Source organism: Pinus tabuliformis, chromosome 1_2 (assembly GCF_031772625.1).
Source record: "Pinus tabuliformis cultivar Carrire ecotype Pingquan chromosome 1_2, CPIR1, whole genome shotgun sequence".
Lineage (NCBI taxonomy): Eukaryota > Viridiplantae > Streptophyta > Pinopsida > Pinales > Pinaceae > Pinus > Pinus tabuliformis.
This window is the reverse complement of record NC_142298.1, coordinates 935,364,179-935,380,485: the sequence shown is the minus strand read 5'-3', so window position 1 is coordinate 935,380,485 and position 16,307 is coordinate 935,364,179. Positions and strand designations below refer to the sequence as shown.

Genomic DNA, 16,307 nt, shown 5'->3' with positions numbered 1-16,307 from the left:
TTTATTTTTCTCATTTTCTTTTTCATTTTTTATTTTTTTATTTTTCATTTTTTCTTTTTTTTTCAACAAAAATAAAAAAGAACTAGAGTAAAAATATGTTACAACATTGGCTCCATCTGGGGACTTCCTCCTCCTACAGGATGGAGAGAACTTGCAGATCCATGTGCCTTCTCCTTGGGCTATGGAGTTTTTGCTGTGAAAATCACACTTTGACAGTGAAATTTAAAGAAAGACGGAAATTTACAATGAAGATGGTTTCAAGCATCTAATACTGAATATGGTGTTTGAGGTATTGTCCATTGATTGGTAATGAAGAATACTGCCCTTCCAGGTTGTGCAGAATAAAAGTGTTGTTACCCTTTACTTCTGCAATGCTTAATGTCCTGTTGACTACTACGTGTCAACGACCCATAGCAGTACACCCACTTTTTTGCAAAAGGGATAGCACTTGATCGATGTGTCCACGTCGTCCACCTATCGTCATCAGCCTGATTGTCATGTTATAATGTAAACCCATTCTACATGTATATGATGTAAATAATCTCAGCAGATCTGTGTCATGTGTGTAATTTCCTAGGTAAACCTATTTTTCTGGTAGCGATCTACGTTCCAGGAGGCTTTTTGTCTCACTGATCCATTCTCGGATGGTCGGCAGAGTTTTCCTTCAGCATTACCCGAAAGCCGGAATGAATTTTGTCACCATGATCTTAGGCAAGTCCTAGTGTTATAGATCGAGTCTGTGTAAAAGTGATTTGGGAATAATCCTTACTATGTGGTTAGGTTATTTTATTACAAATTGCTTAATCTGTTGGATTATATTTGTGTTGTAGAAATGGGTAGTTTGTAAGGGTCTATTTCAGATGGGTTTTCCCCCTTGTGATGTAAAAAATGTAAAAGTCATGATGTAAAATGTCTTGAGGGTTAGAAGAATAATTTATCCCTTCATAGGTTAATTAATTAAATTTTCCGGCCAAAATTAATTAAAATCCTAAGTTAGAATTTAATTAATTATAGGTCCTAGGTAAATTTAAATTTTCCAAAGGCAAAATTCGTGGGTCCTTTAAAAATTAAATTTTAAGAGGTCTAGGAACTAAGGTTAATTGATTATTTTGCAGGTTAAGTCAAAGTCAAAATTTTGAGGAAATTAATTCAAAAATTTAATTTTTGAATTAACTAAAATGCATTTAATTGAAAAATTCGAAATTTCCTCAATAATTAAAATTTCGATGGATGAGATTAAAAGAAATTTTAATCCTTATCAACGGTCGATATTACTTTGACAGGGATCACTTGAACTAGCCGTTGGAAAATTTATCTTTATATAGGAGGTCAGTTGTCAGTTGAGATCATGGGATCATTGAGTCATGTGTTAAGTGAAAGCTCTCTTGTAATTTTTTTTATGAGCAATAAAGAAATATTTTGGGGTTAATTTCTGCTGGTGTTACTTTTTGTGGAAATGCTGTAAGATGTGTTATTTTCATGCATAGATTTCCTTTTAGCCATTGATGATAGCTTTCCGAAGAGTAATTTGAGCACAGGTATCTTGCTCAATCACTGGGGTTTGAATGGTAATTTAAATTTTGAATATAGTAGCAGGTATCTCTATTAAATCTGAATTTTATTATCGTTTTCTCGCCCTATGTTGATGGTTGAACTGAGTTTTGCAGGAAATTCTTGATTTTTTAGATCATTGGGCATTCGGGGAAGTTTTTAGTTGGATCAGCGAACTCCCATTTAGTATTTTCTGAAGAGCCTAGCTTGATTTGATCCTGGGCTTATCTTAAGAAATTTTATTGGTGATGCATGAAGAGTTTTGGCCGAAGCACCTTCTTTTAAATTTAAAATTTCAAAATTTTTCTGTGTTAAATTGATAAATCTCGCTTTTAAGAGCCTTAGATTATCTGATCTGGGAGCTGAGTTGGAGTCACACTCACCAGATCTGATAGATCTGCTTTTTTTGTGCATAGATTTGTAATTTTTTTTTTTAATAATGTTTTGCACTAAGGTTTTTGGGGTTTCATTTATTTTTGTATATCCGAGTTCTGGGTGTTTGTGTTTTCAGGTACATGAGTTTATCTTCTATTTATCTCAAAGCCTTCCGGTTGCTCAATATATACTTCTTCATCAATGGTTCCATTTAGAAAGGTTGTTTTAACATCCATTTGATGGATATTCCTTCCCATAGTTGCAACTAGTGAATCCAAAGATCTAATAGTAGTATACCTGGCAGTGGGAGCAAATGTTTCTTTATAGTCTATTCCTTCCTTTTGAGAAAAACCCCTTGCAACAAATCTTGCTTTGTATTTGTCTGTACTCCATCAACTACATGTTTGATCTTGCAAATCCATTTTGAAGTGACAACGGATTTGTCACTAGGTCTAAGAATGATTTGTCAAACCCCATTCTTCATGATAGATTGATATTCTTGCTACATTGCTTTCTTCCATTCTTCTTGATGAGTGGCTTCTTGAGAAGATTCTTTGGCGAAAATCACATAGAGATACTTTTGTCGACGCGTTTCCAACCAACCAGTGTGGTTCATCGTCAAGACAAGTTGAATAAGCAGATCTTGCTTTGCATATTAAATAGATAGGGCAGAATATCCAATGACCAAATTTCTAGACAAGGTAATGGCTAAAATGACAACAGCTAGATTTGACCGGGAAACAACTAGTTTGACTATGATGAGGGGTATAAACTTTATTTAATTAAATAAGTTAATTCGGTTATTAATATTCTTATTAAAATAAACGTAAATGGACCATTCTATAATTATAAATATATATTAGAATAAGTTAATATATTATACTAAGTAAATCATAAAATAAATTAATTTCAAATTGTTAGATAATAAAGTTATTGTATATAAATATTAAAAATAGAGTATTCTATAAATAGTTAATTATATTTGAAAGTTTCTTTTTCTGCTCCATTTCCTTCGACATCTTCAAGTGTAGCTTTTAACCAATTTGGCCTCTTCTTTGATTCAAAAATGATTGTAGTTTGTATAGGTTCACTTGGTCCTTCTTCCTCTTGGTTTGTAGGTGACTTGTCATGTTGCTCTTCTTCTTCAAATAGTTGTACATCACGTTCATCGGACTTGATCGGTGTATCCTTGGATCTTTCTAGGCATGATTTTCATCAAATATAACATCCCTGCTAACTTCAATTTGTCTTTCTTCTTTGATGTATGTTCTATAAGCCTTTGATGAAAGGCTATAACCAACAAAGATACCTTTTATCCTTGTAGAGTCTAACTTATTTCGCTTGTCTTTTGGAACATGAATGTACGGGACATCCAAAGATTCACATACACATGGCTTCTTCCTTGAGAATGCTTCTTTTGGAGTCGTATTATCAAGGATTTATGAGGACTTCTATTTTGTATGTATACTGTTGTCATGGCGCTTCTCCCCTTAGAAATTTTGGTAGCTCTTGATCAAATATCATAATCCTCATGCATTCTTCAATGGTTCTATTCTTCCTTTCTGCTACTCCATTCTGTTCGAGGTTGTAGGGAACAATGAACTCCTTCTTAATGCCTACTTCTTTGCAATATGCTATAAGTTCCTTTGAAGTGTATTCACCTCCATTGTCAGATCTCAAAGTTTTTATCTTTCTTTCTGTTAGGGTCTCAACTTCGGATCTAAATTCCTTGAACTTTTCAAATACTTCATTCTTTGTCTTGAGAAGATAGAGCCATGTATTTTTACAGTGATCATCAATGAAGGTCACATAGTAAAGATGGCCTCCAAGAGATTTGTTAGACATGGGCCTACATACGTCAGAGTGAATAAGATCTAATATTTCCTTTGACCTCGTATCACTATTTGTTAAGCGTTTCCTAATATTCTTTCCCAAAGCACATCCATTGCATACTCCTTCATGGTCTTCCTTGATGTCGGGGATGCCCTTAACCATATGACTTAGAGCAGGTATTATCTTGTATTGAATATGTCCATATCTTCTATGCCAAAATTCGATGGGATTGATTTCCATGTGAACAAGGGCTTGAGGATGTGGTGTTGTAACTCTATATAATCTTGCTTCATGAATTCCAGTAACCCTTGCCTTTTCAAAACTTGAATCCTTTCTCCAAACTAAAACTTTACCATCTACAAAAACAACCCTATCTCCTTTATCTTCTAGAATCTAAACAAGAAATGGAAAGTAAATTCTTTTTGAAACCTGGGACATAGAGAATGTTGTTGAGATGTAGCTTTCCTCCTCCTAGCTTCAAAGATGTAGATCTCAGGCCCTTAACTGCATAACTGTTGTTGTCTCCAAGCTCCATTACATGTGATGATGATCCCTTTGATAGAGTATGAAGTTGTCCACTTTCTCCTGTCATGTGTCTTGAGGATCCACTATCAATTATCCAAGCATTGTCATCATTTAGTGTACCTGTAAGTGCAGCGAAGAATCCTTCATTCTTGACTCTTCTAGATAGTTTGTAGATGATCCTTCCAACAAAACTTCTTGCAATTTTCAAGAGATTGAGTCCCATCTTCATGTAGCTTGCCATTAAGAGAGTAACCCTTTCTTCCAAGATGCTTTCCTTCCTTCAAATGATAGCCAACAAAGTGATCTTCAAATAGTTCTTCTTCTACCTCAGCTCTAATATCATGTTGAGAAATCAATGCATGTAGATATTAGGGTTTTGATTCCTCTTTCTTGATAATTACTTGTGATTTATGTTGGCTTCTTTTACTTCTTAATTATGTTATCTTTCATCAAGCAATTACCAAATTAAATGTATGAAGATCACAAGAACATGGAACACAAGATGTAGGCACTCAACCAAGGCAAAACCCAGTCCAGCTCTTCCACTAGTAGATTCCAATCAAGATGAGACAATCCAAGACCCTTTAGACCTAGACAAAGATCTCCTCCAATCACCAAGTCAGTCCTTCCCCTGATGCAACTTCAATCCAGAATTTCGCCCCCCAGCTTCATAATTTTAGACTTGCAACTAATTCAAAAATTTCAGCCCCAACTTTAGTTCAAAAACCCTAGGAAACTTCACCTGTGTGAGAGAGAGATGTCCAAGAACTTTGATTTTGTCTTTCCTAGCTTCTTTCTTCCTTCTCCTTCACTTCGCTCATTTTGTGCCTCTTTCTCTTGTAGATCAAACTTGTTGAGTGTGTGCCTCAAATAAGTTGCGTTGCCTCTATATATATTATATATGTTGATTTGGGGTAGCATCAGATGTGCTCTAGCCACGAAATGCCACGAAATTTGGTGGAGAGGTTGGGGCACATGAGGTCTCCAATACCCAGAAAGGGTTTGGGTAGATTCTAAACAGATTAGGAGATATTAAAATAATTAATATTTTTAATGGAGTCCCTAAGTCTAAACTTAGGGAAAATAAAATATTAATGTGTATTAATATGAATCTGTGTTAGAGTGGTCCAAAAGACATGGATCAAGCCATATCTAATCTTAACTGTTGATTAGGGACTTAATCTCGGTCGTTGAGATGTCAACAGAAAAAGTATAAGAGGAGGCTTGAGGGTCACTTGGAGAGGACACCAGATGATCAGTCATTCTATTCTCTAGAGCGGGGTTTGCTAAGAGAGATAGAATCAGTGATCGGGAGAGCAGCTGAGGGGCATTGAGTACACAGGAACAAAGAAGGCAGAGATTGTGTCGGGAGAGCAGTGCAGCAGCCAAGGAGGGTGACACAGAGCTAGTAGGGGCTCACGCAGGGCCATGCAGAGGCAGCCAAGTGCTGCGCAAAGCATCAGAGGGGCCAGCGTAGTTCACGTAGAGGCTCCCAGAGCTGACGCAGGGTCTCTTGGGGCTGACGCAGGGCGAACCTGTGACAGATAGGGGCTGACGCAGGGCCAACCTGTGACAGAGAGGGGCTGACGCAGTCCAGATTGGGCAGACGTTGGGGTAGCAGAAGCAGTTTTGTGCTGAGGAGCTGCCAGAAGGGTTTTCCGAGGTTTCAACCAGGAGATTTCTCTCGAACTATGAGATATAGCTGCTAAGGAAATTCTCTGTTGGGTAGGTCAGTTATGACACCTAGATTGTACTCTGATATTCTTAATAAGAAAACCCTCAGATAGCTGCACCGGTTTTCCGGCATTGGGTTTTTCTGGGGACATTGGTCCAAAAATAATGGTGTCATTTGGTGTGTTTGTTCTTATTTTTTTAGTTGCTAATTTGTAATATGTTGAGCATGCACTGGTGTTTATTTTTAGTATTTACTTTGTAAATAACTTGTTAAAGAAAAAATAACAAGTAGGTAGGAATAAATCAGGAAAAGTGCATGAAGGGTTTTTAAATTAAGTAAACTTAGAAACTTCAACATGGTATTAGTCTATTAGAGGGTGATTGCAGATCACAAGAGGATTAAGAGACATCAGCTGAGTGGAGCAATAGAAACAAAAAACAGCTGTCCCGAGGTGACAGAAGCTGTTTCTAGTAGCACAGAAGCAAAGGAAGTGTGATGCAGAGCCATCCAGAGCCACACAGAAGAAGTCAGGAACTGCGTAGAGCCTCAGAGAGGCCAGCGATGCTAACCCATAGGGCTAGAGGGTTGACGTAGAGGGACAGAGGGCCGACACAGGGCATCCCAGGGCTGATGTAGACCCATCCGGGGTGACACAGAGCTAGCATGAGGCAGGGAAGGGCTGACGCAGTTCACAGAGAGGCAGTTGCTGGAGTCTAGAAGGCTGTAGAAATATTGCAGAGTGGAGCTGGTGAGGTACTGTAGTCAGAACAATACCTGACAGAGCAGGGCCAGAGGAGTTGTTACTGAGGGTTTCTAGCCGAGGAACCTGGATCAACAATGCAGTTGCACAAGACGATCAGAGTAGGGGGCATCTTGACAAGCGGAAGAAGGATTTCCAGGAGGGAAATTAGGACTCAGAGGGAGTCCAAAAGAGAAATTCTTTACTTCGAGACGGGAAGTAGAGACTCAGAGGAGTAGAGAACTTCCAGGAGGGAAGTAGAGGAGCGTCATGGCACTACACGGGGTAAGAGACCAGGATAGACTGGACGGAGCATCGAACTTCGCAGTCTGGAAGGCCAAAATCTTATCAGTGCTTGACAGGAATCGTGTCAAGAACTTTGCCTTGAAAGTTATAGCTATCCCAATCGACCCCAATGATAATGACAAGTACGAAGAGGCGATGGCGAGGGCCAAGTGCATTATCCTTGACGGGGTCAAGGATCATGTGGTACCACATATAGCTGAGAAGGAAATGACAATTGAGATGTGGGAGGCTCTCAAGAACTTGTACCAGCATACTTCTGTGTAGAGAAGAATGCTACTTGAGAACTAGATGAGGTCGTATCAGATGAAGAAGGGTCAATCGATTGACACCTTCCTCGGAGGACTGAATGAGATCCGAGACCAGTTGACTGCTATAGGAGTGACACCGGATCAGGAGCTTATGGTGAGGACAACCCTGAATGTTGTCTCAGAAGATTGGGAAGTGTTTGTCCAGAGTATCCTAGGCAGAGGGACTCTCCTACCTTGGGACGAGATGTGGGCAGCTCTTCGCTAGGAAGAGATCAGACGATAGTCGAAGACAGGTAGCAGCAACAAAGGGATCAAGGTCAAACAGGAGGAGGAGGATGTGGCCCTAGCATCTGAGGGAAAGTAGGAGAAGCAGAAGAAGAAAGATATCTCCAAGATCAAGTGCTTCCACTGTGGGGAGATGGGTCATTATGTGACCCAGTGCCTAAGGAAGAAGAGTAAGGGAGAGTCTTTCGAGACTAAGGCAATGCTAGCACAGGCAGAGAAGGAAGTTTTGACAGACGATGATTGTGCCATGAGTGCACATGCACCACTTGAGCGGAAGTGGTGAGACATCGAGCTGTAGTCAGGTGGACTACAGTCTATGAGGGGTAGGATCCTCGAGGTACCCAACCTCTTGGATTAGACCTTGCTATGGGAGGTTTGACGAGGAGTAGCAAGACTGGCTGAGGAGGTAGAGACGGATGTGGATGGAGCAACAAAGAGAGCTATAGTGCAAGAGTCCCGAGACAACGCAGAGCTAGCAGGCTGCAACAGTGCGAGAGGCACAGGGGTGTTTAACCAGTGCAACAAATCACATAGAGGTGTGCAACGGTGCAAGATGCAGGAGAGTTGTTGCAGCAGCGCGGAGGTCAGAGAGGGAGCACTTGTCAACGACAGAGGAAGCTTCAACATCAGTGGGTGTCTCTAGCCCAACAGGGAGGTCAGTTGGAGGATCAGTTACTTACTTCTCAGTAACTGAGTTGCAGTGCAGCAGTGAGCAGCACGATGCAACATGATGAGAGGATGTGTAGTGCAGATGCAGTGCTGGGAGAAAGGACTAGCAACAGCAGGGATGCAGAGGGAGCTGTCGTACAGATGCAGCAGTGGCAGTGGCAGAACCACGGGCGGTAGTGCAGGAGGCAACAGTGCAGAGGATGTTGGGCAGGAAGGCCTAGCATTAGCACAGGTACTGATGCTGGATGATCAGAGTAATACTCAGTGAGGAGTATTGTTAGAGCACAGTCCTCGCTAAGAGGGAATGTTGATTTGGGGTAGCATCGAACGTGCTCTAGCCACGAAATTTGGTGGAGAGGTTGGGGCACATGAGATCTCCAATACCCAGAAGGGGTTTGGGCAGATTCTAAACAGATCAGGAGATATTAAAATAATTAATATTTTTAATGGAGTCTCTAAGTCTAAACTTAGGGAAAATAAAATATCAATGTGTATTAATATGAATCTTTGTTAGAGTGGTCCAAAAGACATGGATCAAGCCAGATCTAATCTTAGTTGTTGATTAGGGACTTAATCTCGGCTGTTGAGAGGTCAACAGGAAAAGTATAAGAGGAGGCTTGAGGGTCACTTGGAGAGCACACCAAATGATCAATCATTCTATTCTCTAGAGCGTGGTTTGGTAAGACAGATAGAATCAGTGATTGGGAGAGCAGCTGAGGGGCATTGAGTACAGAGGAACAAAGAAGGCAAAGATTGTGCTGGGAGAGCAATGCAGCAGCCAAGGAGGGTGATGCAGAGCTAGCAGGGGCTCACGCAGAGGCAACCAATTGTTGCGAAGAGCACCAAAGGGGCCAGCGTCGCTGACGTAGAGGCTCCCAGAGCTGACGTAGGGCCTCCTGGGGCTGATGCAAGGCCAACGTGAGACAGAGAGGGGCTGACGCATTCTAGATTGGGTAGACGTTGGGGTTGCAGGAGCAGTTTTGTGCTGAGGAGTTACTGGAAGGGTTTTTCGGGGTTTCAGCTAGGAAATTTCTCTCAAACTGTGAGGTATAGCTGCTAAGGAAAGTCTCTGTTGGATAGGCCAGTTATGACACCCAGATTGTACTCTGATATTGCTTAATAAGAAAACCCTCAGATAGCTGCACCGGTTTTCCCGCATTGGGTTTTTCGGGGACATTGGTCCAAAAATAATGGTGTCATGTGGTGTGTTTGTTCTTGTTTCTTTTAGTCGCTAATTTGTAATATGTTGAGCATGCACTGATGTTTATTTTTAGTATTTACTTTGTAAATAACTTGTTAAAGAAAAATTAACAAGTAGGTAGGAATAAATTAGGAAAAGTGCATGAAGGGTTTCTAAATTAAGTAAACTTAGAAACTTCAACAATATACTGCTTCTGCTGGGTCGAATAGCCATAATCCAGGCCAACTTTAGCAGGACATGGCCAACTTGGTTTGGAGGTGACAAATGACACTTTTTGACTCAAAAATAATTCTTTTTACGTGATACAAAAGCCCAAGAAGGGTCTAATAAATGTGACGATGTCTCTATTGACTCAAGACAAACCCTAGAAGCCTTCAATGGAGGCTTTGACCTAGAAAATAAATAAAAGAGCTTGAAAGCCATGCTTCAAAAATAATTTTTCTTTTACAATAAAACTTTTTTTTCTTTCTTTTGACAAAGACAATTATGAAGACCAACATTAGTTACATTCTTCAACTCATGGAACAATTATTTTCTTTATCATTCACACATTGTATCTAGATTATCTATTATTCTAAAGAAGCCTTCAGATATAAAATGTGCTGTAGCTTGAATTGTAATTATTCCTTATAAATATGCTATAGGTTCTGTATACACCAGGTGGAATTGTGGTGCATCAGACTTCTCTAACCAATTTTACCTTTCATATTTTGATACAATCACTCTATCCAAGTAGCATAAAATTTGCGTACAAATTGCACATTTCATGAAAATTAAATGAACTTGTCTTATAGTTTTATAACTAATCACAGGTTGCCCGTCATCTATTTCGCTGGACCAAAAAAATGGCATATGCTGATTATTATGAACGTGTATTGATCAATGGAGTTCTCACTATTCAGCGAGGAAGTGATCCTGGGGTTATGATTTACATGCTTCCTTTAGGTCCTGGAAAATCAAAGGCTGTTAGTTACCATGGTTGGGGAACCCCATTCGATTCATTTTGGTGTTGTTATGGGACAGGTATATGTTTTTTAATGTGTTAAGTTATTAATTAGGTATAAGGATTTGGTGCCTAATATGTTTTAATGTTTATTAAGTAGAAAGATTTGGTGCCTAATCAAAAACCTATTTGGCTGTTGAAATATGATTACAACCTTTATATATGTTATACCTGTCTTAGTTATTGAGTTCACTTTTCATAACAAATTAGCTCCTTCTATGAGCTCTTATGTCAACTTTTATAGCTTTCCAGTTTTCTTCTCTCCACTTTTAGATTTCCTCACTTGGATATTTCATTCACTTCATTATTGTCTATTGGGTTGATTGGGTGCCTAATCAAGAGCGTATGTAGCTGTTGAAATATGATTGCAACTTTTGTATATGCCATCCTTGTTTCAGTTATTGAGTTCCCTTTTCATGAGCAATAAGCTCCTCCATTTAGCTCTTATGTTAACTTTCATGGCTTTCGAGTTTTCTTCTCTCCATTTTAAGGTTACCTAATTTGATATTTTGTTTACTTCATTATTATGTATCGTGGCTCTTTATCATTAATTTGAATCTGCTTATAAATTTTACATAAAACTGTCTAAGAAACAAGAAAGTGTATTTTTTTGTGGGTGTTGGGTAATTATAGGGATGTTATTGTATATAATTTCCTAACTTAACTTTCATCTAGTGTTCAGTTTACTCTAATATGTTTATTGGAATTCAATACACAATTTTACTTTAGTTGAAATGAGGTCAAATTAGTACCAAAACCAAGTTCATTTCCTAAGAGGAAATGTCATGTTCTGTAGAAATGTCATGTTCTTTGCATTTTAATGCAAAATCATAAATTTGACCTCATAATGAGGTTTCTCAGATCTAGACCTTGTGAACTTCAACCTTAGGGTTGATCAAAAATATTAATCACAGCAACAAACAGAGGACAATAGTTTATCTCACTTCAAGCCAACAAACTAGACAGCCAAAGAGAAAAATTACCAAATATATGCCAACAAGTTTCATCTTTTAGGGCACTTTTTTTCCAATCATGTATCAGATCTGGAATAATTTTAATTACAACAGATTCATAGCAGTAAATCTGTTCTATTATATTCAATATGAGTGTTAATCACTTAACACTTCTTGTCGGAAATACTTGGGGGGGAGGAAGGGGGGCAACGGTGAATCAGTATTTCCCTTAATTTTGCACAATTGGTTAATTTATCCTTTCAAACATTCAGAGCAATTAAGCAAACATGAAACATCACATCACAAGAATCAGTGGACAGGAGATTTTGCTCAACAAGATTTGGTTATGTATGGTTTACATACAAATTTACCAGTTGAACTGGAAGGAAGTACATGACTACTCAAGGGGTTTTACTAGTAAAGCTGGAAGGAAGCAAATGCTCCCTGAAAGAGTTTGGGGTCCTGTAACAGGGACAATGACCCAGCTACAAACCACCACTTCAACTGCTGCTGCCGCTACTACCACTTTCTACTCTCACTGCCACTGCTGCTACTATTGCTCCAATTGTCCACTGTTGCCACTGCTCCAATTATCCACTGCTGCCACTGTTGCTACCATAGGTATGCAATCTATAGTGACTCTCATGCTACAACTGAACACATCCTCAACACTCTCACTTTTCAAACATCATTGTCGAAGAGACACTGCCATAAACATATGTCATCATCACTGTCAAGGATGGACTCTCAGAACATCATCATTGTCATCAACAAGGAGGGACTGTGACAACATCACTGTCACAGTCATCACTGTTGTCATAGTTGTCAAGTCATAACATCATCACTGTCACAGTCATCACTGTCATCATAGCTGTCAAGTCACAACATCACTGTCACAATTATCACTGTCATCATCACTGCTCTACTTGTCCAGACATCATAGACATCGACACATGCATACAAGATCATGATTACTGAAACACATTGTTTCTTGCCACATCAAGGGTTGCTGTCATATTAAGGTTCTCTGTTATCAAGGTCATTGATGTCCCTACACATATCACTGTCATTATCATATAGATCTGAGTAACTGTTTACCAGGTCATTGTCACCCGTCAAGGTTCGCTATCATATATTGTCAAGAAGATTAAAAGCACTGTCATGTAGATCAAGGAGACTGTCATATATAAATAGGGTCATATCAACATTCACTTCCATGCCATATCAAAAATCAATTTCTCAAATATTGTCACAGCCATATCACAGGTCATTATAATCAAGCCTCCAAGTTACTGTTGTATAGATCACTATTCTTATATTATGAGGACACAACTAGGTCACTCCGTATCTATCACTGTAGGTATCACTGTCACATAAGGCTATCACATATGTCATACCACACACCTAGCTGAGCCAAAGTGTCATCAAGAAGGTCAATGTCATGCAAGGTTCACAGGAAGTACTTACTATTATCACTGTAGGTTACTCTGTCATCAGATATTATCAAAATCCTACTATCATGAGTGTCACTTGCCAGCATATAACTGCCACTAGTTACTGTCTCATCTACTGATACAACAGAAACTTCTGAAAACAATAATGATACTGCTAACTGTAAGACAAAATGCACTTTGAGTGTCACTTGCCAGCATATAACTGCCACTAGTTACTGTCTCATCGACTGATACAACAGAAACTTCTGAAAACAATAATGATACTGCTAACTGTAAGACAAAAGGCACTTTCCAGACTTCCTGACTTTGAACGTTGTTTGGATCAGCGAATGTGCCAGGGAATACTCGATTCAATGAACTTCAGAATAAGAATTTATACTACAGTAGTTCCAAAAGTATATCACAAATGCAAGCTTTAGTTCATAATTTTACTCTTAAACATGACCAAAAACTGTAAGGATTATATTTCGCTGGTGTATTGTTTCAGTTATAGATGCATAGACCACAGTCAAGGTTTACAGCCATATCTTCATGATAACTGCACTAAAGAATTTTGCTCATGCACAAGGCTCGAATTCATATGGTAAATTCTGAAGGAGGCTGAATGTCAGATTTCTGTTTCAAGAAACGTGGAAGGTTCTGCTTCATGGTGCTAAGGGCAATGCTTATAACCTATGTTGCCAGGGAACATGGGTCAGGGGACGGGGAGGGGGAGGGGGAGTGGGACGGAGGGGGACGACATTTTTTGAAACAGGGTGCGTGGGTTCGTTGAGGGTATATTATAATTTATATAAATATAATAATATTAATAATTATATTTTATAAATTATAATATATATGAATTTGTATATTTTTCAACTTTAAACAAGAAAACTAAAACGTTTATGATTTAAAATTTAAACTTTAAACATTTAAACATGCACATCATTGAACATTGAACATTCGCATTGAAATTTCAAAATTTCTAGTTTGATATCAAGTGCAAATTGGAGTTTACATATTAATAAGAATCATGAATCGCGATATATGTCCATTGTCATACTACATTCAAAATTTGCCTTAAGGCATCTCCAAACATGAACTAGGAAATTTTAAAATACTAAAATAAAAATAGCTAAGCTTAATAGTGAACAATGACTTCCTCAAGCCATGTCATCAACATCACTTAGATCTTCAGCTAGCATGCTCTCCAGGTAGGAATCACTCTCATCTTGAGGCTCTTGCTCATCCGCAACTGGAGGTAGCTCAACAAGGCCATTTGGTTGTATCTTCTTGTCCACGCACATAGCATTAATTGTGTATTGGTCCCATCCCTTGAAAGGACCCTCCTTGTACCCAGGGTCCTTTCGAGATATGAGATGAAGTGTGCTATGAATGTACACTAAGTTCTTTGCCTTCTTTGAGCCCAACCTATTTCTCTTTACTGAATGGATAAAGGCATAAGTACTCCAATTCCTCTCGCAAGATGAAGAACTAGCTACTTGGAATATTAGGGGAAGCCCATTAAATTAATTAAAAATTTAAAAATAAAAACTAAAATGAAAATTTAAAAATTGATATAGAAATTTAATTGAGAAATTTTAAATAAGATGAGGAACTCCAAACTAGCTACCTATCCAAGTAACTGTTAAAATTGGAAACTAGGGCCAAACTCCATTGGGTCATCTTATTAATGGAAGCTGATATTTTTCTTGGATCCCTCTCATCGAGAGGTGTAGGATTGATCTAAAGATCATCCGATTCCGAGAAGTATTCATGGAGATATGAATTTATTTGTGTTATGGGACAATTCATCAAGGTCGGCCAGCAACCAAATAAACCCCACCTGCGCTCAACGTTTTAGTATAAATAGAGGTGGCCTTCAAGTCATTTCAACACACTTGGGATCTATTCCTCTCTACTTGTCTTTGGGTTTTAGTAGGAGGAGAGATCCTAAGGGATAATGATGCTCTAATCAGAGGGCAGAAGCCGGAACTGTCGGAACAGCTGGGAAAGCTAACGCCGAGGGCAGACTCCGGAACTGCCGGAACAACTGGAACAGTTGGGAACTGCTGGAACAACCGGGAAAGCTGATGCTGAGGGCAGAAGCCGAAACTGCTAAGAATAGCCGGCACTGCTAGGAACAACCGGAATTGCCAGAACAGTCGAGAACAGCCAGAACTGCCGGGAACTGCCTGAACAGCCGAAGCATGTGTCTCCGAAGGAGAGCAGCATGCAAGGGACGTCTAACTAACATTGGGACAGTTGTATGGTACTTAGCAACAAATACACCAAGCATGTAATGTTACAGCTAGCATGCAAGGGACAATGAGCATGCAACAACAAGCATGCTAAGGACAACAAGCATGCCAGGGACAAAAAGCAAGCAAGGGAGAACAAGCGAGCAAGGTGCAACCAACACATAGGTCAGTATGGCAACATGGTGCAGCAATTGCACATAATGCAGTACAGTGATTGGTACAGTCATGATTAATGAAGCGTGATGAGACGCAGCATAGTGATGATGGGTGCAGCATGGTGCAGCGCAGTGAGGTGCAGCATGATGATGAAATGCAGCACAACAATAGGTGAAGAAGTCACCTTGGAGAATCAGTTGAAGCAGCATGTCTTCAAATGATCTCATGTATCATCTTCATAGAGATGATCTATGCTCTTATCTAGATAAGTCAAAGTGTTGACTTCTGTTGTAAACATACTATCTCTCTCTCTCTCTCTGCTGAAATATGAAGAACATATAAGAAGAATTGATCAAGGGTTTCCCCACATTGGGGTTTGTCCCTGGCTAGCGCCACATCTTATGTCCTCTTGTCTTGGCTTGTCTTCTGCGATTTATGTTTATGTTCTATCTGTAGTTTACTTTAATGCTGATGTGATTGCTAATCTGGAAAAGATATTGAGCTAACTGTGAAAATTGAAATAAATTGCTCTAAGCATAGAACATACTTAAAATTAACGTGGTATCAATGCTGAGGTGAAGACAATGCCCAAGCAAGAGTGAAAGAGCAATCACCGAAGACAGTTGGGAAAGGACAAAAGGATCAGTGGATTCCTCATCCCTCTTCAAATTCACTAAGGGTGAAGTCGAAGCAGAGAATATTATCAGAATGGGGCAGCGGAAGTTTTTGATGGCCTTCTTAATGATCACTTCATAAGGAAGTCCAGATCTAAGGGTTGAAGGAAAGGCAGATGCCTTTTTTGCAATAAGTTCGACCATTATGCAAAGGAGTGTTCGAATGGCAGAGACACATCTCTTGATGAAGATAACAATCATTCTAGGGACATCTTCAATGATCAAAGGAATGACAGGTAATGCAGGTCATCAAAGAAACGACTGACTCTTCAAAGAAAGCAAGGAACCCTAGGTATGAAGAATCAAAAGTTGTTTTTGATAAGATAAAGGAGTGTTATCTTGTATTGGCCCTCTCCTTCAGATTCTTTGGGAATCTGGCTTATTGATTGTAGTGCTTCAAGGCATGTCATCGGATAGAAG

General features: G+C 39.2%; 1 protein-coding gene across 3 annotated transcripts in view; it reads left to right on the top strand.

Moving 5' to 3' along the window:
* Positions 1-16,307, top strand: part of LOC149209014 (uncharacterized) — a 439,985-nt gene that overhangs the window by 278,980 nt on the left and 144,698 nt on the right. For all 3 annotated transcript variants that reach the window (XM_089396251.1, XM_089396252.1, XM_089396250.1), the window contains one exon: positions 10,220-10,430. In XM_089396251.1, the coding sequence (XP_089252377.1) occupies positions 10,220-10,430 (211 nt within the window). The remainder of the gene's footprint in view (positions 1-10,219; positions 10,431-16,307) is intronic.